This window comes from Alligator sinensis, unplaced genomic scaffold, assembly GCF_000455745.1.
Source record: "Alligator sinensis unplaced genomic scaffold, ASM45574v1 scaffold312_2, whole genome shotgun sequence".
Taxonomy (NCBI): Eukaryota; Metazoa; Chordata; order Crocodylia; family Alligatoridae; genus Alligator; species Alligator sinensis.
In genome coordinates, this window is record NW_005842274.1 from 122,783 (window position 1) to 150,130 (window position 27,348).

General features: G+C 42.1%; 1 protein-coding gene across 2 annotated transcripts in view; it reads right to left on the bottom strand.

The window, feature by feature from the left end:
• Positions 1-27,348, bottom strand: part of SHROOM2 (shroom family member 2) — a 150,031-nt gene that overhangs the window by 27,226 nt on the left and 95,457 nt on the right. For both annotated transcript variants that reach the window (XM_025209247.1, XM_025209249.1), the window contains 2 exons: positions 3,939-4,016; positions 2,252-3,013 (listed from right to left, as the gene is read on the bottom strand). In XM_025209247.1, coding sequence (XP_025065032.1) covers positions 2,252-3,013; positions 3,939-4,016 — 840 coding nt within the window. The remainder of the gene's footprint in view (positions 1-2,251; positions 3,014-3,938; positions 4,017-27,348) is intronic.

The window sequence follows — 27,348 nt, forward strand, 5'->3', positions numbered from 1 at the left end:
CAATTCCAGATTAAAATTTCCGCATGTACTAATGATTGCAGGGGTTTTTGTTTTGAAGAATATCTATTTATACAGCACAGGTGTTTTATTTCCTCACACAACAAAATCCCAACTATAATGGGGCAGGGGTGTTTTCTTACAACACCTTGTCATCAGCAAGATGTACAATCTCAGAGAAGAGAAACCAGTTGCATGTTAATGATCAGGCATTAACAGGATGAGATGAATCTGAAAACTGTCATGCAAGGGAGCAGAAAAAGTTTCAAACACAATTGTTCAAACAACAGAGTAAATGTATTAATGCCAATCTACTCAGTGTATTCCATTTACATGAAATAATAAAGAACACTGCCTACATTTCCCTTACTTGTTACACAGCTGTTTCACTAGGCAAGTATTTTAATCACTTATTGAGAATAACAATTTGTGTACATACATATCTTGACTATCTTTGGTGAGATTTTTAAAGTATTAATAAAAGATGTGCGACTAAAATCCTGTACTGTTTTCAAAATATCTCATCTTAAATGCAAAACCTGTCAACATATCTCAGCACCACAATCAGCACTCCCTCCCAAAATGAACCCACCAGAACCAACAAATTCTGTATATGTCTATCACAGAACGTCCTCACAGAAATGATGTGGATGAGACAAAACAACCATGATTCTCCAGAAGAGACTCACAGAAAAATGATAAGGGAGAGAAATACACAATCACCACTAGAAGAACACTTTGCACAGAACAACCACTCCTTTTCTGACCTCACAATCCTTGTACTCAAGGGAACTCTACAAAACACCTTTATAAAGGCAAGCCCTGAAAAAAATCCATAACCTTACTGAACAGTGAAAACCATGGACTAAATGCAGACAATGGCTTTACAGCTCATTACAATCTACCTGCTATCTCTGCTGGCCTCGCTACACTCCACAGATAACAGCAACCCTTTCCCCCTGTTCTTCTACAGATTTATATTATCTGTTCAACTGCATTTCTCTTGTTTTGAAGATACTCCTGACAAATTCTCTTTGGCTCCCAGTTTACAAATCTCCTCTGGTCCTTTACGTGACTGTTTTCATTTGGAGTTAAATCATTATTTCATCTATAATTTAGCTTAGACTACATCTACTTCTTTCCCAGACCTGAAAAAGGGTTGTCAGCATTCAAAAGCTTGTCTAATATCTCTCCCGACTATAAAGTCAGTCCATTAAAAGACATATCACCAAAAAATGTTGCTTCTCATGTATTTGCTGGGCCACTGTGGCTACAACAACACTCCAACCCCACTCCAACCCTCAAAATATCACTTTTTTAAATCTGAAAAAACTGAAGATAGCATGGTTAAATCTGTATGACTCCTTTGGAAAACAACTGAGCTTGCATACACAAAATACCTCATGGATAAAACTGAAAAAAACAGTGTTTACCTTTAACGAAAACTCATGTCTTTCTTGTTCTGCATAGCAACCTCACAATTCATTGAGTAAGAATAATTTATTTCTTCTTTCATTCCTGAATTATAACATCAAATTAAGTGTTTAATGAAAATGATATTCCTATACCTCCTGGAGCATGTTATAATCCTATAGGAAAACAGCTGGGAGTTGGATGCCACCCACCTAGAATACAAAGTAACTTAAAATCTATTTGACCATCAGACACAGACAATATACGCTAAAATAGGAAGGGCTTACATTACAACTGACTTTGTAGCCAATGCCACTTAATAACAAGCATAAGCAGGCAGCATACTTTAACATGAGGTTTTGTTATGGATGCCATCAAAATAGATGTCATTTTCTTTCAAAATAATTTTTTAGTTCTCTGCCTGTAATGGATCAGAAACCACCCATAGCTCAGAAAAAAAATCTCACTTAGTTGATTTCTGTAAAAAAAGGCTTTTTCTTTCATTTAAAAAAGACTTTACCTTATTCTTGTTTCTAATTGGCTAGTAGATATTAAAACACAGCAGCACCTCTATCTACAGGTTCTCCAGAAGAAACAAGAGACCAGCTGAAGTAATGTAACAGAGTTAACTAGAAATATCAATATAGTAAAAGTCTTTGTTGTACTTACTATTGCCTCAAAGCCTACATTCCCTAATGAGACATACCAGAAAGGGCAACTACTTTGCATGAACCTAAAAAGATCATTCTTACCTCTTTGCTGAAAGCAATTCCAAAATAACAATGTACTTTAATATAGGGGAAAAGATTATAATTGGTACAGTACTATAATGTCACAATACCTTGTTGGATTCTCATCTAGCACAGATACAGGAGGCTTATCGGTCAACTTCTGCGGTGCAAACTGAGGCGAAGGTGACCTTGATGTCTCCATTCTGGGTTTCTGAAGGTAGCGATACTTTGAAGATAAAGCAGCTTCAGATTTAAGGTGAGTCTTCTCTTCTAAGTGCTGATAAACATTCTCTGTGGACAATGCTTGCTGGAGTTCTTGTGAGTGAACACTTTTTAGTTTTCCACTGAATGTTGCAGGACTCTGAGATAAAGATGAGTGACCCGTAAACACCTCACCAGAAGTAGGGGAAAAGGACTGAATGGGCCTGCTGGGTACTGTTAGCAAAGACTCTGCAGAGGTACCAAGCAATGAGGTGGAACGGTCCTGGTGCCTGTGTTTGTTATCCCGTTTTGGTGGGGGAGGCCTTTGAGGGGCAGGTCCACGTTTCTTATTTAGCAATGTTGGCTCTATCCTCTGATTTTCTTCTCCTTTGCCTTGAGGGAGACAGGAGTGGCTTGCATTTGATGTCTGCACCTCAGAACCAGAGAGAAGAGGCAAGCTGCAATCCTTATGGTTCTTTATTACATTTTCCTGTGAGTATCTGTAATCACTGGGCAATGTTCCTGACCTCCCCCTGCTCTCCTGAGACAAAGCAGTAGGCTCTCTTGTGTTAGACGGTCTAGTAGATGCCTTCCATTTGTGTCCTGAACTTTGGTCTAATTGAGCCTTCTGTCCACCTGGACTGTCTTCTGGGGTCCGTATATCAGCTTGCCTACAAAGAAAATAAATTCATTAGCCAGCTACTGTCTTATTTCCTTCTGAGCATCATTCTACATGTATTAGGAAGCTTGGAAACCAAGGTTACATTGGCCATAAAAGACCAACTAACTGTTCCAACCTGCTTTAAGTAATACTTGTTTCTTTTGTATTTATAATGTAATGTGATGAATCAAAGTGCACCATCAGACTATATTAGGTTATGTTGTGACATGCAATGTGACATAATCTTGAACTAACCTGAGGCTCTACAACGTACATGGCATATCTGAACAAGCAGGAAATCTGATGAACTGTAATGTAGATGGCATATCCAAATGTGCTAGAATAATTTCTTCTACAATGTGAGTGAATTAAAGGAGGAGGTCTCTTTTGCAGAATTTTATACTTAGTTTAATTCTATTTTAATTTCACACTAAACAGTGCTGGCAGTGTCTGTGACTGAATGTAGATTACTTAAATACTCTCTCTCCCTCTCAAAATGACACAAAAAGATGAAAGTCCACTGTGTTTCATTCTCATGGCAAAATTAACATGAGCCTAGAGCTTGAATTTGCAGATATAAGTTATTGATGGAAAATTAATGAGTACTGAACCTATTAACTGATGTTGAAAGAGATCTTTATTTTCTGTTTCAACATTAACTGATGTTGAAACAGAAAATAAAGGTGCAGCAACATTTTATAAGGTTTATTTTACTATGAAATAAAACAGATGGGTCCTTTTTGTCCCTACAGCATGACCTATTGCTTGTGGTAGAAAAGGTCTTTTGTTTTACACATGTACTGTACTTTTCTATTTTACTCCAATTCTGTTTGTTTTTGTGCTGAAGCAACTCCAAGCTGGTGACCACACACATGAAGTATAGTTGAGTTCTGTTCACTTAATGACAAATAAGGAAAGAAAGCATGTAAAAGTACCTCAGAGAGCCTGAAAGAAGGCAGGTTTGCTCTGTGCTTAGAGGAAGCTGGAGAGACACTGTAAGCTTAGAAAAGAAGCTGTAACAAAAAAGCAAAAGGCTTCAGAGTACTATTATTCCACTTGTGCAACTGGCAGTTTTATTATCTGTATTTTGAAATATGGCTGGGCAAGTCTAAATCACAAATTGTCTTTTAAAAATGGGTGTTTTAATTATTTAAACAAAACAACATGAAATATAACATCAAGCAGCATGTTACATTTTACAGGCTCAATCTCATTCCATTGAAGAGAATAGGAAATTTCCATTGAACATGAGAATAACAAGGATTGGATCCTACAGGACAAAGAAATGGAATAGTGGATTCACATCTACATACAATAAAATACCTATACTCAACAACACAAATCTTGTTTGTGTTTCTTACTCTGAAGGAATAGTATCTACAGCTCCTATTGATATTAGGGGGAAGAATAGGATGCTAATATCTCTCAGAATATGGCCCTAAATTTCTGTTAGAGATGATCTTTTATTATCTTTCTGACCTGACTTTATGAAAAGATTGATCTGAACAAGATTTGACAGTAGAAAACTTACTTTACCTACTGCAGGTATTATTTCACAAGCATTATTAAAATAGTGTGTATTCATTTTTAACTACTTTAAAATGCAACTAAAATTGTGTTTAATTCTATTTTAACTTCAAAATGTTAGTGTGATCACTTCATCTTTCAGCCAAAGCATCTTATCTAAAAAAAAGGCAGCTAGAAAACCTACAACACATAATTTAAATGCCATCTGTTACTAAACCTCCTTTTGATTTATTTGAGGTTCAAATCTACTTTCTTCTGTCTGGTATCCTGATTTAATCCTTTGCATCAAGTACATTGTAAAGGAAATGGTACTGTAACAAAGGTGTGTCACAACATAAAGACTTGATCACTGTGTCAAATCATAATTATTTCTACTCTGTCTACAGACAAAACACTGAAGAAAAATACAATCTACATGGATGCCATTACTTATCTTGCTCAACTGCCTAAGACACAGTTTTAACAGGAAGGTCGTAGTAGGTGGATAAAACAATGAATCATTTACCTAATACTGGCATTGTTAATAGGTGTAGTACTATAATTTTGTTTCTGAATGTACCATGTTTCCTTCTTTTAAGGCTGATTATCCTAAGTTAAAACACAAAATGCCAAATAATGTTGGCATTTATTTTTCTATCATATATAAATCTTTTTGTGTGAATGACGATTTTGACAATCTTTTTATATACCATAATTTTTAGTCCTGAACTAACAATCCCTGTCAGGTTTTGAGAAGAAAACTATAGATCACTTCATCAGTTACTGCAAATCAGTGCAACTTTACTGAAGTCAACAGCTCTATATCAAATTTCAATTATTAAGGTGATTTATGGTGTTTATCACTAATTGGGCACAGTCCACATTTTTATTTTATCCTACTTAGATAAATGTCTTGCTAGAAGCTCCTGCCAGTATAAAAAATAAGTTGAAAGAACATTGAAAGTAACTCCCTCCCAGATAAACATCAAATTACTCAAAGTTGTGGCAACAGAAACTAGTTTTAGGCCTACTGTACCAACTTTGAATGCATCTTTTAAGTATACAACTACTTAGACAGAAGATCTATAATTGGGGAAAAGCTAGCAAAATAATTAGTAACAGTTTAGGAGAGTCCTTTACAAATACAAAACAATAAACAAAAAATTCTTGCACAACAAAATATGGTGGTAATTATGCTCACACAACTATTAATTTGTGCAGTTAAAGGCTAATACTAAAAAATTAAATAATGTAGTAATATTTTAAAATAATGTATAAAAAGCTGATGAAGTTTGGATGGCTATCATTTTATAGGGGTGTGCAAAATGGGCCATATTCAGTTCATATTTGGATTTAGCCTGAATCGGGGACAGTAATTTGATTCATTGATTCGGATCACTGCACTGTCCCAATTCGATTCTGCTGAATCCAAATCTGAAGGTTCGCTGCTGATTCAGAGAATCAGTGATATGGCTATAGACACAGCTTTAAATGCGGTTTCTACATACCTCAAAGTACCAAGAACTCATGAATGCTGCGATGGTGGAGCTTCCCACAGGAGCGCAGGGGGGCCCCCTGCATACTCGGCGGCAGACCTGGAAGTGGACCAGAAGTTATTCCAGTCCAATTCTGAGTCCACTGCTGAGCATGTGGGGGACCACCCCCCACCCCAGGCTCGGCGATTGGCTCCAGGGAGACCCTTGGTGCCCCCGCAGACCCAGGAGGCACCAGTCGCCAAGCCAGGGGGGAAGGGTCCCCTGCAGTCCCCCAGCACATGTGGAAGTGGACTGGAAGTGCTTCCGGTCCACTTCTGGGTCCGTTGCCAAGCGTGCTGGAGACCCCCCTGTGCTTCCATGGGATGCTCCATCCACCCCAGCATCTCAGCATTCACAAGCCGCCTGGTATCTTGAGGTATGCAGAAAAAACATTTAAACCTATGTCTATGGCTGAATCATTGAATCTCTCCAAATTGATTCGGAGAGTATAAAAGGATCTCCTGATTCGATTCGGATATTTGGCCACCGAATCAGGCCAAATCTTCACTGAATCAAATCAGCAACTGAAGCTTTGCACAGGCCTATCATTTTACTATCAGCATGACTTACAAATGATTTTTGTTACACAGGTGTAACAACTGTATCGATATCCAAGGACAACAATATAAGCTGATATGATGCAACTATCACATTTACATGATTCTGTAGTGAGACAATTATAGTAAAACCACTCCAACTTTAACTCTGCTTCATTCATGGTCAAACTTATGGTGATTTAGCTCACTTGCATTGCTATAGGACCATGCAGATGCAAATTATAGCTTAAGAGCTGATGGATTCCCTACCAGCAGTTTCTCAACCTTTAAAGTCCACAAATATACATTTATCCCTAAATGGATACATTTAATCCATATCCTGAGATTTTTTTTTACCTATGTTATATGTCTCCAGTAACTTTAGCATTTAAAGAAAATCCTTTTGAAAAATTGGACCTTGTTGTTATGTTTTTACAAGTGTTAAATTTCTATACTTGAAATTGATTTTTATATGACAATTAATCCACACTAGTAATAAAAATACTTCAAGATATTTGTGAAATAGTCATTGTTACTTATAATGGTAAATCTCTCTCAATCCTTTGAGAAGTGTTTCTCTCTTTTGGATTCTCTAAGTATTAAAAATGCAAAAGCCCATTTTAATAGAAAGGGTGTCAAGTTGATCAAATGCAATGAATTTCAACATTCTGGTACTGTTCAGGTACACAGAAAATCAAGGTCCTGGCATAAAAGGATGCAAAGATGCAAATTACATGCACTGCTGCAACCACTCTGCAAAACATATATTGAACTTGAGATGCAAATCAGAAGTGGGTCCGGAAGGGGAAGCTAACAGGAAAGGGTGCACCATCAATTTGATATGTTTACACATGCAAAAAAATTGTTTTTTTATGATCCCCACTGAGATCTCTTGACTTTCTCATGGTTTGGGCCACAACAAAATCTTTTGATAATACTGTCAGCTTCTACAATGATAAAAAAGCAAATAGTTAAATATATGTCATGGCATAGATTACTTTAAGGATGCATTGTTTGCAAAGGGTGGGATAGCCCATGCACTTTTAAACACCGTTTCTATAAAAAGAAAAGAAAAGAAAAGAAAAAAATTACTAAACATTTACAGCGGCAGATAAATGGTTTTGGGGAAACATGGTTACATTTAGCACTGGGTATAATTTACATTCAAGGTACGTGGGTTCTCATGCAGAGCATGCTAATCATGTTACCCTGAAACGATTGTGTCTTACTGTTCAGAAAGGAGGAGGAAAAGAAAGAAAGCTTCAAGCACCAGAAGAACCCAGGGGGAAGAACCTGCGAAGTGTTATATTAGTATAAGAAACAAGAAGTCCACTAAGAACCAGTTCATTCTTACTTTAACAGCTTTGCAGAATGACACACATACACACAACACAATTTGAAGTGGTTCATTTCAGAAACTTGTGAAAGAAATGTTTTAACTGCTCCTGAAAAATTCATCTTCCAGAAATGCAAAACACAAGGCTAGATAAAAATACATATCCTACAGCTACCCTGTGATGCAGCAAGAGAGATGCAGACATTTTAGAATTTTTTTACATAGCATGAGTTTAAGACATTACTGCTTTACTGGTTGATGACAATAAAGTCTATGCAGTCATCATACATTTTGACTGGTTTGGAATAAATAAAATCCCAAGAATTTCACCCTGCTTCCTTTGCTCACCAGGATGCAGGTCCAGCCGTGGCTGTCCCTACCTACTGCTGTGCATCACCAAGCAGCCCTGATATGCCAGTGCCCTGCCCATGCCATTGCCTCTCAGTACCGACCTACAGCCACTTCCCCCCACTGCCATGCTGGTGCCCCTCACTCCCCACCCACAACCCCCTGCCATCCCAATGCTGCCAGAGGGGACCCCCAGCTGCCAGGGCTATGGGGCCAGGGTCTGCAGCCTCCTGCCCCCCACGCCTGTTGTGGTGGAGCAGAGCTCAGCTCCCCCTCTATCATGGGTGGAATGGCCGGAGTGGAGCCTGTGTGGGGAGGGTACAGGCTTGGGGCTCCTTGCCCTGGTGCCCTCCCACTGGCGCTTCTGCATTCCAGCAGATGGGACCCAGTGTGGCCGGGCAGAGTAGGGCTGGACAAGGAAGATTGTTGCCACTACTGGGAGCTCCACACTGCCATGGCAAGGTGCCATGTGGCTGCCCAGCAGCAGTGAGGGACACAACACTGGGCCACCACTCCCACTGCTGCCAGGCGGGCAAGGGGCACCTTGCCTTGATGGCACGGAGCTCTCAGAGGGGGCAACAAGCTTCCCTGGTCTGTTCTGCCCTGCCATGCTGGGTCCTGCCCACTGGGCTGTGGAGGCCCTTGGGGGGAGGTCAGCAGGGTGGGAAACCTGCATACCCCCATCCCATGCACAAATCTGGGGGCATGTGCCCCCCATGCCTCCCTGCCGGGAGATCACGCAACTGTGGGCAACCAACCCCAGACAAGCCTCTCCCCCCCCCCCCCCCCCCCCCCCCCTGACTTACCTGTGGGGCATTGCTCTCCAGTCTGCCTGGCAGTCATGTACATGTACACATGCACATGGTGTCCCCTACTTGATTACCCTTCTCACTTCTGCCAGCCCCTTGCAAGTTGAAACTCTGCCAGTCTGGAAGGGAAACCCACTGTACCCCACATTTTTCTCCTTATATTGAGAAAATCTGTTTTTCTCCTTAAAATACTTTGTCTAGCCCTCAGTTTAAAGGTATGCTGCTCTATCAAATTACCTAGCTCAACAAGCAAGAGCAATTTAAATCATTTAGCGTCATCTAAAATCCATTTTTGGGTCTAAACTGGAGTGTTAAAGAGGTTTATTAGATCAAGTTAGGTTAATGGGTCTAACACCACACTAAAACACAGTCTAAACACAGCTGAAGTTAAAATATGTTAACTAATATATCTTTTATCCTATGTTGCATCTACATGGGCAAGTATTACTAGATACATAGGAACAGTTATATAGGTATGAATGCCACCCCTATCCACCCCATTGATGCACTTATTCTCTTTTAAATTGCTTTTTTCAATTTAACTTAAACCCATGCTTCATCAACATAAGCTAAATTAAAAAGACACGGTTATATCTGGATAAGAATATCCACGGAAGTGAATGACTACAGCAATTTGGAACTCACAGCTTAGGTTATCTGGAAAAATCTTTCCCTTGTAGACAAAGCCCTAGTCTAGACACTGACTTTCAGACTAAGCTTTTTTTTTTTCCCTGGAATAATCTTTTTATTGTGTTTGCATAGTATTTAACACAATGGAGTCCCAAATATGATCTGAAGGTGCTACTACAATACAAAAAAATGTAAAAATGAAATACACAGTGAAGTGCTGCTTCTGGCTAGATTTATAATTGCTGATTGAATGAAATATATTCTACATCCAAAAAGTGCAGAACGTGCACAGTATAGGGTCTCATCCTATGGTTAAAGCAATAGGAACTTTGCCTTTGTAGAAGACCAGATTCAAGTTCACAGTATTTTTATAACTGGTCAGGAATATATACAGAACCATATCAAGAAAAACATTGGTCATATTTCTAGCTCTAAGGACTGAAACATTAAGAACACAGCTGTTCAGAACACAATTGGTAAGAACAGACCTGCTTTACAACTTCCAAAATTTTCTCAATTATATATAAGATTTTGAGGGCATTTGATGTACATAAGAAAGACAATATAATTTAGATACAGTGGAGGAGCCAAATTCCAAGTAGTGCAGACATGGAGTTTTTCCTCCCAAATGCTCTTCTTTGGTGGGATCATCATCCATGGACTTGTTAGTAAATTAATATTTTAAAAGGGGAAAAAAGTGGGTAGTCTTTTGGGGTCCTTATACACGAACAGGGAGTAATTACAGCATGTCAGAGCAGACTCAATTAATCAAGTCTGTTGGAACGTGATAATTAGTTTGCTCCAGCATCCTCCCACATCTCATATAATAGCATCCCTGTGCTTCAAAATAGTGGTGGGAGCGCTTTAAAGCTTGTTCAACACCCTAAAGCACCCCGCCATCATTTTGAAGTGCAGGGATGCTGATATATGGGATGCTCCAGGCGCTTTAATTAGAGCAGCTTTCGGAGGTACTCTAATTGAAGCCCCCCGCCCCGAGCACGTGTATAAATGTTCTTTGAGTTCAAGATGTGGCAGGTAATTCCCTAATCTCTAATTATTATGAACACATTCATCTGTGAGTGACTAGGGAATATAAAATGAAAATTTAGGAGGATAGCTTGAAGAGAAGCAGCAAAGGAACAAAAAGGAGCCTTGAAGGTGAAGATATGAAACAAAGTTAAATGAGAAGGTGTTGGGAAGGCAACTCATAGTGCAGTGATGTGGTCAGAATCAGAGATGGGAGAGGAATAGGGTTTTTGAATGTTGATAAATGAAATGGACCAAAATGAAATTATTGGTGGTCTAGAAAGAAGGAGGTTACAGAATGTCATTACTCTTCTCAGTGAAAACAGATCTGCCCTAATGTAGGATACTTAAACATTATTCTAAAATTAGCTTGGGTCCTGTATTTGCACTGTGACCAAACAAAGCTTTTAAAATATGGGTTGACACCTCTAAAATGAGGGTGCTTGCAGCACCTTCTATACACAGTATCTTGCATTACACAAAGGTTTCTTACACAACCGGTTTAAACGCCCTAACAAAACTTAGAACACATAATATGATTAATTTAATTCATGCCCTAAAAGACACAGATCCCCAGGTTAGGACTTAAGATTGGCCTTAAGCATGCCTATCAGGCTTGACTTAGCAGTAGGGTTTTTCAGAGAAAGATCAGAGGATGCAGTAAACTCATTCTGCTACAAGTTCACCTTTTTACTGCCAGACTCATCCCCTTACTGCTTTTGTTCTTCCATACCAAGCAGATGTTCCTCTGTTAAACATTAACAGACAGCTAGTATACAGTAAAGCACACCCTACCCATGATTAGACAGTAGGCATTGAGGGCTACAGGCTGTACAGATGAGATGGAGTAGGGAAAAAAGGTGGGGGGGAGCGGGGGGCATTGCTGTCTATGTTATGGAGCAATGAACGGCTTCCATAATCAAGATGGGATCAGAAGAGGGGCAAATTGAGGTACTGTGTACAGAATACAAGGGGGTTGGGGTGAAAGGGACTTGGTAGTGAGGGTCTATTACAGACTGCCACACCAGGTAGATGAGGAGCTAGATCTGGAATTCTCAAGGCAGCTCTCAGAGGCAGTACACTCAAGGGACATGGTTGTCATGGGTGACCTAACCTACCCTGACATTTGCTGGGAGGACCAATCAGCTAGATCTGATCATTCATGTAGGTTCTTAACCTGCATACAGGACCTTCACCTAATGCAGGAAGTATAGGGGCCTACTAGGGGAAATACCTTACTGGACTTAGTGGTAGCTACCGGGGATGACCTGGTGGGAGATATACAGATACAGGGTAACCTAGGGGATAGTGACCACCAGTTTTTAGAATTCACTACCTGACGAAAAGTGGGAAAGATAACCAGCAGGGCAGAAGTACTAGACATCAGAAAGACCAACTTCAATGAGCTCAGGAGATTAGTAAGAGAGGCACTGAAGGACAGGAGCATTGGTGAGATGGAAGTCCAGGAAAGGTGGTCATTCCTCAAGGGAACAATCCTTCAGGCACAGAAGAGAACAGGGCCAAAAAACCCTCTTGACTGAACAGGGAAATCTAGGAAGGTCTAGGGGCAAAAAAAGAGGCATACAGACTGTGGAACACAGGGGTAGCCACCAAGGAGAAGTATACCTACTTGTTTTGCACTTGCAGGGAGTCAGTTAGAAAGGCCAAAGCAACAATGGAACTCAGGCTGGCATAAAAAATTAAAGACAACAAAAAGTCCTTTTTTAGGTATATGGGGAGCAAAAAGAAGGTGCACGGCAACACAGGACGTCTACAGGACAGACTAGGGCAATTGGTGGCAGATAGGAGCAACAAAGCTGAGCTGTTCAATGAGTTTTTCACATCCGTATTCCTAAAGACGGATATAGACACATCTCCCAGTTGGATTACAGACAGGCACAAGAGGGACACAAGCCCATCAACAGCTCGCCCCAGCCTAGTGAAGGGACACTTGGAGGGGCTGGATGTGCTTAAGTCAGCAAGTCCAGATGATCTTCATCCAAGGATGCTGAAGGAATTGGCCAGTGTCATAGCAAAACCACTAGCTTGACTGTTTGAGCACTCATGGTGCTCAGGACAGTCCCAGATGACTGGAAAAGGGCCAGTGTGGTCCCTATTTTCAAGAAAGGAAGGAAGGAGGATCTGGGTAACTACAGGCTGGTTAGTCTTACCTCTATCCTTGGGAAAACCTTTGAAAAAAATTATTAAGGGACACATTTGTGGGAGTCCAGCAGGAAAAATAATGCTGAAGGACAACCAGCATGGGTTCACAGCAGGAAGATTCTTCCTGACTAACCTTGTTTCTTTTTATGACTAGGTCACAAAATGTTTAGATGCAGGAGTTAAGGTAGATGTCATTTACTTGGATTTTAAAGAGGCCTTCAATACAGTGTCTCATCTCATTCTTATAAATAAACGAAGCAGCTGTGACGTAGATGATTACATGGTCAGGTGGGTGGTGAATTGGCTTACGGGACACACCTAGAGAGTGGTAGTGGATGGGTTGGTATCGACCTGGAAAGATGTGGACAGTGGGGTCCCTGAAGGTTCGGTCCTTGGACCTGTGCTGTTCAATATCTTCATCAATGACTTGGATAAAGGCGTGGAAAGCACTTTGTCCAAATTTGCGGACACCAAATTATGGGGCAAAGTAAACACACGGGTGAGCAGAGAATGGGTTCAGGCAGATCTGGAAGGAATGGAAAAGAGGGCAAAACAGAACAGGATGCAGTTTAACAAAGATAAGTGAAACATGCTGCACCTAGGGAGAAAGAATTGCCAACACACATACAGATTGTGAGATAACCTTCTAAGTAGCACAGTGGCAGAAAGGGATCTCAGAGTCATAGTAGACGCCAAGATGAACATGAGTCATCAATGTGACAAAGTGATAAGTAAAGTTAACCACACATTATCATGCATTAGGAGGTGCATCAAAAACAGGTCTAAGGAGGTGATGCTTCCCCCCTATGCGGCACTGGTAAGGCCGCAGCTGGAGTATTGCATCCAGTTTTGGGCGCCACACTTCAAGAAGGATGTGGATAACCTTGAAAAGGTCCAAAGGAAGGCTGCTCAGATTGTTAGCGGCCTGCAGGTAAGGCCCTACGTGGAGAGATTAAGGGACCTGGATCTCTTTATCCTCTGCAAGAGAAGGCTGAGAGGTGATCTGGTGCCTGTCTATAAATTCATGGGAGCGGAGTGGGGGGAGACAGGCAGCAAGGAATAAACTCTGTTTACCAGGGTGCTCCTTGAGGCAACAAGAAACAATGGCCACAAACTGACAGAGAGTAGATTTAGATTGTACATCAGGAAGAACTTAATCACGGTAAGGGTTACCCAAATCCAGAATGGGCTTCCAAGGGAGGTGGTGCTCTCCCTTACCCTGGAGGTCTTTAAGAGGAGACTGGACAAGCACCTGGCTGGGGTCATCTGATCCCCAGTGCTCTTTTCTGCCCAGGGCAGGGGGTCAGACTCAGTGATCTTTTGAGGTCCCTTCCGACCCTAAAAATCTATGAAATCTATGATCAGGGCCTCATTTCAGCTTAAGGGCAGTCCCACTATCGTACTTAGCGACAGGCATTTTTAACACCTTGCTAAGGTGAGATGGATGAAACTTAGCACAATGCACAAAGGAGTGGATGACTCAGCTGCAAAATCTAGCCACTTATTTTCAGCATCTTTTAAAAACAACTCTTCTATCATATTTCTTTCATTTATCTTCAATTTCCCACTCACTTTCCAGAAGTAACTAGCTTAAGGCAGATAGTCTGCCTTGACTTAGGCATTTTATTTCACAGAGAAGTAAGGATGTAAGGGACCTCAAGAGATCATCTAGCTGAGCTGGTTTCAAACCTGTGACTTTGGTGTTATTAGCACCATGCTCTAATCAACTGAGCTATAGGAATGCATTTCTTTACTTAAAAGTTAAGAGTCTGTCCCTGGATGCTTCAAAATAATTCAGAATGATCCAGTTAAGGAGGCAGGGTCCTCTTAGAGCAGGGGTGGGCAATTATTTCAGCCCGAGAGCCACATAGGGTGTTTCGATGAATTGTTGGGGGGGGGGGGGGTTACCCCCCAAACAGCTCACCAAAACTCCCTATGGAGCTTTGGGTCACTGGGGAGCAGCGTTTGGGAGCAGGACAGGCATGATCTGCTCCCTGCACTCTCTTCCCTGTTGGGGGGAAGAGGTGTCAGGGGGTATATGGGGTGTGGGGAGGAAGTGCTACCTGGAAGCTGACTCTGGGTGAGGGGAGGGAGCAGGAGTCAGGGGGGCATGTGCAGCAGAGCTTGCCTGGTTGGCAGCTGCTTCTGCAGCACTCCATGTGGGGCCAAGTCCTGCCTGGGACTGCTGTACTCCCACCCACACTGACACCCACACCTGTTGGCTTCAGCCCCAGGCCTGGCCTGGGCCAAGGCCAGCGCACAGCTTCTGGCCGGGCTGCTCCCAGTGCTGCTATAGCCAGCCGGGCTCACATTGTCACTGCGAGGTGAGGGGAGCAGATCAGAGCCCAGCCAACTGCAGCCACACTGGGAATAACCGCACTGTATGCTGGCTGGGCCCAGCCAGGCTGTTCTGCTTCCCTTGCCTTCAGCTGCAGCTGTTCCTGGTCCTGCCGCACTGCTCGGGGTGGGCAGAAAGCTGCAGCCAGGTAGCTCCTGCCCAGCACATGGAGCTCTGACTCTAGCTCCTGGCTGCCTCCACTTGCTCTGCCCACCTGGTGCGATGAGCAACTAGCTGTGGGTGGGCAGAGTGGGTGGACGATGGCCGGGAGCTGCAGTTGGAGCTCCATGCACTGGGCAGGAGCCCCCAGCTAAAGATTCTCCCCATTCCTTCCCCATCCACCTGCCCAGAGAGGTGCAGTGCGGCAGGGGCAGGGGTAGGATCAGCAGTCACAGCTGGAGGCAAAGGGATCAGAACAGCCCCACCAGCCCCAGCCCTGCCCAGTGTGCAGCTTCCAGTGGGGTCGTTCCCAGAGTGGCTGCAGCCGGTCAGATGCTGCTGTGCTCCCCTCACCTCCAGCATCCTCTCCTCCTCCTGATCCTGCTACTGCTACACCACTACGGGTAGGCAAGCAGGCAGGAGGAAGCTTCAGCCTGACTGTTCCTGCTGGAGGTGAGGGAGCAGAAGAGCATCTGGCTGGCTGCAGCTTCAGTGGAAGCAGCCCCACCAGAAGTTGCGTGCTGGCCAGGGCTGGGGCTGGCAGGAGTGCAGTGCAGGCTGCCTTGGTGGGAGTGAGGGGCTCAGCCCCATGTGGAGCACCACAGGGGCTGCCACAAACTAGATCCAGCCCAGAGGCTGTATTTTGCCCATCCCTGCCTTAGAGCAATGGCGAGACTTTACAGAAGGCTAGGAAGACTTTACAGAAGCCAATTTTAGGCATCTAAGTGTTCCATACTGAGAACTGGAAATAGTACTCACCTCTAAAGTACAATTCAAGAAGCCTGGAGAATCTTAAAGGAAGCTATTGGGATTCGCTAAGTACAGGAATGTTCCGAGGAGCCAAGCCACCTTCCCCAAACTGTGCGCCATGTGTCCTCATTTTTTTGTAATTCACAATAGCTATACTCGCTTTTCAGGGTAGCCATGTACTGGGTTTCTGAAGGCAAGCGATTTAGAATCCTTCTTCCATTTTTCACTTGTCCAATAGTTTTATGTTTAGAGCACTGGTCTCGGAAGTCAGAGATTAAACCTCCAGGCTCAGGTAGAGTAGCAGAGTGGCGGGTTCCAACCTTGCTCCCAACATTTTTTTTTTTACTTCATTTTACATTACAGAGTTCTTGGTTGCAAAAATAAAAATAATCTTGGCAGCAGAAACTTAAATCCAGGTCTCCTGAGGGAGATAATAACTAGGCTACAGAAGCAGGCTCTCTTGCTTGCTCTTATTTTGGTCCTATGATTCTTTCATTTTTGTTTGTCCAGTTGCCCAGCTCCCAAAGGACATGCAATGTGTACCCACCCAATCAATCTATTTTATAGCCTTGCAGTTAGGTCACTTTTGTGGGTATGGGAAAATTTGTTTTTTTTATATTAGGCTGACATGGACCTAGAACACAGGTCTCCCATACCCTAAGCACGGCATTAAACCACTGGGTTACTAGGCTAGTACTTTTCTTTGAGCTATGTTCTGTACTGTACTGTTAACCCCCAGAAATACATACACTCCTGACTGTTTCTGTGCCAAGGGCCTTTGCAGTCCCAAACAAAGTTAATTTGGATGGTTGTTTTCAGGGTGCTGGTTCCAGGTCCTTTGGGCTTAAAGCACGCGTCTACATGTGCAGGCATTAAAGCACATCAACGCTGTGTATGGACTGACTTTGGACTAAAGTTAGACCCAAGTCAGTCGACACACAGTGTTTATGTGCTTTCACGTGTCTACAAATTCGTTAATGCGCTTTAAGTATTTGAGTCTAAATTTGATACCTGCATTTGAAGGTATCAAATTTAGGCATGATTAGCCCAAAATTGCCATTTAAAAACCATATTAAGAGCATGTACATGTAGATGCACAACCTAACATGCCTTAAATTTAGGCTAATGCACCTTAAAGCATCTTGTGTAGATGTGCCCGAAATGTCTAAATCTTGCAGTCTCATGTAAGTTATTGCAAGACTTTGAATTTGACCCTCAGTGTCTTACTTTTAGCAATAACGGTACACAAATAGTGTTTTTGTTTTCCCCCAGAACATAAGACACTGGTAAATCCTGAAACAACAGTCCCATACAGAGTCAGCTGTCCACCTGTGTTAAGCTAAATACACTTTTCTGTGTGTACTGACCTAATCAATGTTCAGAGCCTTTTGGAACCATTACAATTTGCTATGTAAACTGTTTCCCTGTCTGTTTTCTAAGAGCCTTCTTCCCAGGATCCAATAGTCTCTAATTTTTCTTTTAGCGCCTAGCAGTATTTTTCCATTTTTAATACCTTTTATGATGTACACAAGACACAAAGCCCAACAGCACTTCATGTGGTACAGAAGTTTCCCATATCTTTGAGGGTCAGGTATAACAAATGCAAGTACAGTAAAACCTATGTTAAGTGGCATTTTGGTAAGTGGTATTTCTATTAACTGAAATTTCTGGCCAGCTGGCCGGACGCGGTGGGGGAGCTTGCACGTGGCTGCCGCCGCCACCCACCACCCTGCGCTGCCACCTCTGTACATCCAGCCACCGCTACCTCTTCCTCCACCACGTCTGGCTGAAAACCCCTGCCTCAGGTAACTGGGATTTTTATATAACCAGCACGCCACGTTCCCCACTTATGCTGGTTAACACAGCTTTTACTGTACATTGTATTAGAAAGTAATCATTAATTATGTTACCTCTCAAACAGAGAACAGGTGTGGGCAGACAGCAATATATATAATAGCACTTTGCTGTTCAATAGCCTGCATAGTTAGAGTTATGTTTACTCTATGCAGGTTCAGTAAAGCTGGAGGGAAGAGGGCTGGACTCTCTGGTCGTGCCTACATGAGATGTTGATTGTGGTAGTCAACAAATACTGTGCAGTAGCACATCACAGCACGGAGAGTGCTAATACACTTCTGTGCAGTGTTATTAGGCTACTGCACACTAGTGTCACTTAAACGACATTTGCCAGTGATACTGCACAGTAACTCCAGTTACTGAACATTTCTTTATTTAGTACTTGTATTGGTAAATACTAAATGCGCAGGAGCATCTTGTGTAGACACACCCTATTTCTTCTATTATTATGATAGATAATGCCATGACAATGCAAGCAATCCTGGGGAAGCCATTAGGTGCCTGAGGGATAGTACTACATTGTCATCAAAAAAGCATACTAACTTTGGTGCTTCCTCTGAGATGCCTATGGCTTGATTTTTCAGAGAACTTAACATTTGCTATCATCTTTTTGTTCACATCTCCCACCGGCCTTTAAGCAAATGCTCAACCCTTTCCAATCAGACTGGATATTTCAAGCTGGACACAGAAAGCAAGCCTCCATTTAGGGGCCATCTATGAAAAGTAGAGTATAAGTGACCCTTCTAGCATCACTTCAGAACTGTCAGCTGGACAGATAGAAACCAGTCCTGCAGGCCACCATTCAACTGCTGTAACCATAACACTGTCCCTTCTTTTCTACAGTTGCCTGCCTAATTCATTACACACCTTCCAGCTTCTGCAGGAAATGAAACAGTGATTCCATAGACCACAGCTTCTTCTGCGGCATAACCTAAATTTACCCCTAGAGTCCCATCCATTCCATGCACTAGCTAAGTCAAGGGTTCTGCATAAATAAAGTATGAGATCATGTAATTAAAGACTATCATAATGCACATGTACAGACAACCTTAAATTTTGGCATTCCTAACTTCTCAGCAATTGACTTTGAAAACATGCTGTTCTTTTAATATGGTTTCGTATGAATGAATGTGTATGTGTACAGATATATGTAGCACGCATACCATAAAACACTTCAATAAAGTTATATATATATTTGCATAATTATTTAGCTTTGGCTGGGGTACTTGGAAAGTGTCAAATCCTAAACATGATGCAAGCCCAAATGTATGGTTAAAAAATACCTGTGAGAAAGCTCAAGTCATGTATGGAAAAGAAATCATGAATATAAATTATTTAATCATCATGATTGTCTCATGAGGTTTATTCAAGGAGAAACGTCTCTGTATACACAGCACATTAAATCACTGGAGAGGAGCAGGGCTGGCCATAGCTTTTGTGATGTGGGTCTCAAGTCATGAGTGGCAAGTAAGTGTCCCAGGCAAGCTACTGAAATCAAATGATCTTAAAAACAAATTTAAGTCTCAAGAAAGCCAGTTCTTAAAAAGGAAGAGCACAACGGGCACTATTCTTTTAAAGAAGAATACCCACTGTGCTTGATATTATATAGCCACAGACAATAGGGACAAAAGCATCGAGATACTCTCAGAAACATCCCAGAGCACGTGGTTGTTACATTTTGACCCACATACAGGCATATTAAATACCTTGTTTTCTACAGCCATTCAAAATGCCTACTAGCTATTGTACCATTAAACAGGCAAAAATAGAGGATTTTATCTGTGCAGTCAGTCACAATGCATCCAACAGCCACCCTGCATTTAATGAGGAAGAAAACTATCATTCTAGCTAAATAACCCTGTAGAATCACGTAACGCCATCATAATGACAAAATGGTTGGTAGTAATGGGTATTTTTGGTCAGTCTATTTTGTTAGAGTATTTTACTCGTGTCCCATCTAGACACCACATGACCAAAAATTGCTTCTGACCTTGTACATTTTTGTTTTACAAATGGTACTTGGCTTTGCAAAAAAAATAAATAAATAAAATAAAGATCTTTGATTTATTTCCAATTTCACTCTGCAATTAATAATTAAACATATGTTGGGAGACAACATATGGACCAGTTAATCTCAGCCATCTATAAAACAAAGCATAATTTCTGAAGAAAATTGAGTCAGATTGTAATTACATTTTTGCAAAACTGTGGGAGTGGGAAGAGCCCTTATTCTTTTTTCCTTCATTTGGGAAAAAAAATCCCTCCTCCTTCCTGCCATTGTGTGCACATTAAATCAATGACAGAATGAATTTATGGCTGATCTCTTACTTGCTTTTTCCATTTCACATCTTTCTTTGCATGCAGCAGGCTACATGCATATATTTCAAAAGACTTGTGCCCACAGGAGTTGGTCAGTTGATATGCACCGTACTTATGCATAGAATTTAATCAGCAATAACTTAACAATGTAAAAAAGAACCATCGTGTTCTATAAATGGCAACCACTGCAGGGACAAAAGGCAATATTACCAAACACTGCCAGCAAGGAAATCTCATTCACTGAAAAAGGCTGAATCAAAATTCACTCTGAATATTGCCTTTTCAGGAGGTAGTCTTGAAAGGATATATATAGACAGATTTAAAAAAATCTAGAATTAGGACAAAAACCAAGACAGTCAACTAGAATGTATCCATTCTCTAAATACCAGCAGCTGGACTGAATTCAATAACAGAACAGATTAGATGGAAAAAAGGCAACAATACTTTGTTAGAAATAACAGGCTTCACCTGAGCTTCTCAAGCAAGCCCTGAAATGACTCTCTCTCCCCTAGTTAATCTCTAAAGAATTCGTAGATAGCTTATTTAATCAATTAGCATGCACACATGCACACCCTCTACTTTTTAATACCAATTTTTCATTCAGACCTCGCTCTTCACTCACCAATTGCTTCCAATAGTCACATCCAATTCTTTTACACTCCAAGCTTGTATTGCCTGCTGTAATGGAAAGGGTCTTCATCTGAACCTGTGCTCAGGAAAGCAGTTTTGCCAGGAAATGAACAATATAAAATCTATTTTACAACATGAAACCATGAAGAACACTGAGGCTTGCAGTTATAGTCAGAACAACAGCACTGCAGACTTCAGCCCAGAAAGCAAACATTTCTGAAAAGCACTGCCTTCTAATTCCAGTGTGCATTATGCCAACTGTGAAAACAAAAGCTGCTAAAAACAGCGCATGCACAACCAAAGCATCTAACTGGAATTAACTAGCATCATTTTTTCCTAAAACCTCAGGGACTAGAACAAACATACATACACATTAAAATACAGATGATTCCATATGGTGCATTGCCTTGCTCCTAATTTGTTACTGTAGCTTGTACAAATATAAATCGGAAAAGACAGCTTGCACTTAAAGATCTGGAGAACAAAAGAAACACTGTGTTGAATGAATACTGCAAAAATCAGTTAAGAAGTAACAGTGGATAATTAAGACTCATGCAACCCTTTATTATTCTAGCACTTAAAAACTAAATACAGGGCAACCTTACCAGGATTTATAGGCGTTTGTCCCTATTCACTGGATACATGAGCTTTGCATCTTTGCAAATGCGCCAGCCAGTTTCAAAGACTTACAGAGCTGATTCTGCCTCAACCTCTGTATCTCATTTACTGTAACAGAGGATTTTCAAAGCCATGCCTCACAACAGCTGGCTTGTTTTTGCCTGCTTCTGTGTGATTGACAAGTTCATACAAGCTCTGTCAACTTTAACCTTGATAAGTAAAGGCTTGGTTTGTATTATATGTTACATCATCAAAAACTTGTGACCTCAGGGAGAAAAGCTCACAGACTTCAAAGCTTATTTTTTCTTTCTCTTTTTTTTTTTTGCAGGGGTGGCAGGGGGGATGTGAAAAGGGCTCTAAATGTCCTATTTTTGTATTTAATTCAAGAAAATTATTTCCTGGCTTTAGCAACAGCTATTCTCTATTGAATAGAAAATAAAACTAAAAAATATTTATTACATGCCTTACCTTATTAGCCTCATTCAAATAATCATGCCAATTTAAGAGAAAGATAATGAGTATGCTTATTCACAGCCCTCTTAACTTGAAAAAGATTGTGTCTATAAATGCTTGAAGAGGATTCTCCAGAGAAAGAGCTGTATTATAAACATACCAATGTTATAAACTCACTCTCTCAGCCCTTATCTATATGTATCCTTGCCATCACAGGGGTGATGTTTAATTTAATTTTGTGGCCAGAACAACACATTAATGCTTTATCCAGTTTCTTGTGTATGTTTATATTGAATATAATGACTTTAAAACAAAACACATTTCTTAAAAGGAAAAAGCTATTAGTGCAATTGCCACAAAGTATCTCCATATTAGTGGTTTGATACTGACACACCTCAGTAACTGGTACTTTAGAAATACTAGGCAGAAAAAATAATCTGTGTGCGTGCTATTTTTAAGAGAATTTGTTTCTAGAACAAACCCTGGAAAAAACTTGATTTTTTAATTGTTTTTTATACCTTTGAAATTTTCACAAATGTCCCACGTACCGCATCACTGGTTTTTATTTCTGTGCTAAAAATATATAGTATAATCTACTAAAATGGACAAACTAAAAAACAAGGAAGCTGATGGGCTAATCAGCCATTCAAGTCTTGGCATTCTATTGGAAAGTGTGTAGAAAAATTATAAAACAAAAACTCACCATTGCACTATTTTTTCATGTCAGATTCAGTGCAAGTATAAAACGCTCACCAGTTTATGGTGATATTCTGACAGACACCTAATTCAATCTTTAGTTTACATAATACAATATAGTTGGTAAGCAGGCTACAAGAGGTCAGTCTGGGTGCTTCACACTCTGAGACGGAGGTTTTGGCTGTGAATTGACTGTTGCATGATAAACGTACCAATATATTATCACTAATGTGCACTTAACTTCTGTAACAGAACAGAAGTTAAGTACACATAAACCACTTTCAAAATAGCCAAAACTGGTTTAAGGCAAACTTGGTTGAATGTAGTATTACTGTGGCAGCTAGGGCCACCCTCAGGGGCTGGAAGTGCCGGGGACAGACCCTGAGGCTCCTGGAGGAAGGCCCAGGGACCCCAGTGCCGTAGGAAACTTACCTGGGAGGCAGACCGGGACAGGGATGGAGCTGCACGAGCCAGTGCTGGACTGGCTTTTCAAGGGGCATGACCAGACCTCAGCCAGCATACTGAGCCAGAAGGGAGGGAGGAGGGATTTAACCCCCTTCCTCCCCTGTCTCATTGGCAGGGGACCCAAGCCTTCCCCCACCCCTTGCTTGGTTTAAACCCCCCTCCCTCGCCCCCCTTTGCCTCAGCAGGCCTGGGGCCAGCATCTGGCATTGCCCCCCGTCCTCTTCACTTGAGCTGTGCCCCTGCCAGGGAGACCCCAGCTGGGGTCTTGTGCTGGCAAGAGAGGGGAGGGAGGGAAGATTAAACTCCCGCCTCTCTCTCCCCCCCATTCACCTGAAGCTGCTGGCCCAGGGATGGCATCTGGCCACACACCCCCGTCTCCACAGCTTGAGTGGCGAGCAAGGGGGAAAAGCCTGGCAGGGGCTCATGTTCCCCTGCAAGGAAGATCCCGGCTGGGGTCCCATGCCCTTGGGAGAGGGGAAGGAGGGGGTTTTAAACTTTCCTCCCTCCCCCTCCTTTGCCTCAGGCTGCTGGCCTGGGGCTGACATCTGGCCATGCCCCCACCTCAGCTGCTTGAGCAGGGTAGAAAAGCCTGGCAGGGGCTGCTGCACCCCTGCCAGGCAAACCCCAACTGAGGTCCTATGCCACTGTGTGTGGGGAGAATTTTAAACCACCCCTATCCTTCCTCCTCTAACCTCAGTGTGCCAGCCAGAGGCCAGAGTCTGGCCATGTCCTCTGCCCCCACCAATCAAGCGGTAACCAGGGAAAAGCCTGGCACTGGCTGCTTCCTCCTTCTAGGCACACCCCAGCTGGAGACTGTGCAGGCCAGGATAGGGGTTTAAACCCTGCCCTAATCATAATCAGTGGCTTTGCAGGAAGTATTCTGAGTTACAATGATCCCTTGGAACCAAAAGAAATTCACTGCTGGCTCCAGGACGGAAGGGAACCTCGCTGCTGGCTGTGAACCTGCAGCCAGTTTCCCCTAACAACAGCCCCTCCTTTCTCCCAGCCTGTCCATATTTAAAAATGGGAGGGGGAAAAGGAAGAAGGAACTTGTTTTAGGAGTTCCTTAGCTGGCCCCAGATGTTGGGTTAATTGGAGCATGTAATGAGGGGACAGAATTGACCCAATCTCCCATTTTTTTAAGTGGTGTGAAACTGTGCACTCGTGTTTGGTCATGACTATAAGCCTTTTTCTGTGGCCAAATCAGGTGAAAATGGTCACTTCTGCCTGTGCCCTATACAAATTATTTGTGGCTATTTTCAATTCTTTCTGTACACTTTCTTATAATACTTTGTTGTAGTAACTTGGGGTATTTTTACACATGCTCTGGGGGTAGAGGAGGGTGGGGACGAGATGTTTTAATTAGAGTGGCTCTGAGAAAGCACCCGTAGAGTCTTGTGTATCAGCATCCCCATGCTTCAAAAGGGTGGTAGGGCGTGCTTATCTAAAGCTCATCAAATAAGCTTTAGTTAAAGGGCCTCTGCTGCCATTTTGAACCACGGGGACACTGATGCATAAGACTCAAAGACTGGCTGGAGCACACTAATTAGCATGCTCCAGCAGATTCAATTAATCAAGTCTGCTCCAGCACTTGTACAGGCACCCTTAAAGCCTACCTGTAGTGAATTAAGTTATGTAATTAACACCTCTCATGTGTAGTTTTCTCTCATTTTCTTTCCACTAAGAAAATTCCATGTGCAGAGCAGCATTTTGCTTAGTATGTTTCTTTTTTTTTTTTAAATGTACCCACAATGATCTATGTCTCTATGATGCCAAATACTTTGCTTGCTTGCTCACTCCTTCCAGCTACTTTCCACAGAAACAGCTTTAGAACACTCCCATAACCTCTCCCAGCTTTCTAGTATTGGAGTAGCAAAAGCCATTAGAAAGTTGCATTGCAGGAAGCAGCAGGTCCTTTGTTGGGCATTACACTCCTCTTTTTAGACTTCTGTACTGTGCAGCTCTATATACCCTAGCTGGCAAGGTACATAAAATTGAGACTGGAGGCACAAATAGCAATCAAGAAAAAAAAGCATATTCATCCTGTACAATATTTAATGGGTAATGAGGAACTGGAGGCCAGAAGACAAAAAGGACTTCCCCACCAAGCCCGGAGACAGGGATTGACTCAACAGCAAGTGAAAACAGAATGAAAAGGAGGAGAAAAATCCACAATGTGTGTGACATGGAGAGGTAGAAATTGGACTGTAGTTGGTAGAAGTCATGGTTAACTTACAACAATCTACTACAAACCCTTACAACAATCTACTACAAACCAAATGCAGTCTTTGGAGGTAGTCCAACATCCCTTCAAATCAGATACACTAACTACTAGCAACTCATAGCAGAACATTAAAACAACTTATAGGAGCAGTTCCTGAGAGGTAATTCTTGCAGTCTGTCTGTTCACTCCTAGGAGAAATAACACTGGAGGAGGATGTGGGAAGTAGAAGATGAATATGACTAGACTGCTAGGGTTGGGAGGACAATCTGTCTGGGTTGGGAGAAATAAACTGCTACAACAAGCGGATGAAGAAGCAAATATCTGTTTCTATGGTTGGGAAATAGAGGGAAACAGTGGTAGGAAGAGTCATTCTGGGCTTTCTTGAATTAGTGAAATCAGATGCTATTTAGTCATGTTCAAATCTATGAACACACTCTAAGATGAGAATGCAGGAAAGCGTACCTAGAGCAGTGATTGTCAACATTTTTAGGCTCAAGGCACCCCTCAAAAATGCCAGCTCTTAGTTTTTACTTATTTTTTGATTAGGGAAAATACTTTTTTTATTGTAAAGAAAAGACCACAATTGGTCAGATTTTTTTTTAACACTATGGATTCTTATTTGAAATCTCTGGGTTTATTCTGTGAATCATGTTTGCACACTTACATTGTTGGCATCTTGCAGCACCCATGAAAAGGTATCAAGAATCACTGGTCTAGAGATTTGATACAGGATTTTGATTCTGTTGGCCCAAACATGACTGCGAAGTTTAGTTACATCTGAAGAATGAGTTAGGGGTCTGGCAGATACTAATATGGTTTAAGAACTATTTTATTCGTTGCTAGTTCTGACATGAATATTTATTATACTAGTCCAGCCATTTTAACAAAGACGTGAAACTCTTCCATGCTAGTGGGTGCCTATACACGAGTGTGGAGGCTGCTTTGACATGCTGGAATTCCAGCGCATTGGAGCAGACTTGATTAATCGAGTTTGCTGTAGTATGGTAATTACCATGCTCCAGTAGCCTCCTGTGTCTCATGCTCCAGCATCCCCATGCTTAAAAATGGTGGCGGGTGAACTACAGGTAGTTGAATGAGCTTTAGTTCAAGTGCTCCTGCTGCCATTTTTAAGTGCAGGGTTGCTGATACATGAGATGCGTTGGTGCTTTAATTAGAGCAGCTCTTGGAGCCACTCTACTTAGAGTGCTGTTCCCCCTTCCATCACTGCAGCACATGTAAAAGTGCCCACTGATTTCAGTGTTTCACTAACCTAATGGAAGACCACCGTTATTCAGCCAACTGAATCAGTTATCTAACTAAAAACACATATTTCATAGTATTTCATAGACATTAGGGCTGGAAGGGACCTCGGAAGATCATTGAGTCCAGCCCCCTGCCCAAAGGGCAGGAAGTCAGCTGGGGTCATAGGATCCCAGCAAGATAAGCATCCAGTTTCATCTTGAAGGTGTTCAATGTAGGTGCTTGAACCACCTCCGGTGGCAGGCTGTTCCAGACCTTGGGGGCTCGGACAGTAAAGAAGTTCTTCCTTATGTCCAGCCTGAAACGATCTTGAAGTAGTTTGTGACCATTAGACCTCGTCATCCCTTGGGGCGCTCTGGTGAACAAACGTTCCCCCAGATGCTGGTGGTCACCCCTGATAAACTTGTAGGTGGCCATCAGATCACCCCTGAGCCTGCGCTTTTTCAGGCTAAAGAGCCCCACGGCTCTCAGCCTGTCATCGTAGGGTCTGCTTCCCTGACCTCTGATCATGCGCGTGGCTCTTCTCTGGACTCTCTCAAGCTTCTCCACATCCTTTTTGAATTGTGGAGCCCAAAACTGGACACAGTACTCCAGCTCCGGCCTCACTAAGGCCGAGTACAGGGGGAGAATGACGTCCCGGGATTTGCTTGAGAAGCATCTATGGATGAAAGCCAGCGTTTTGGTCGCTTT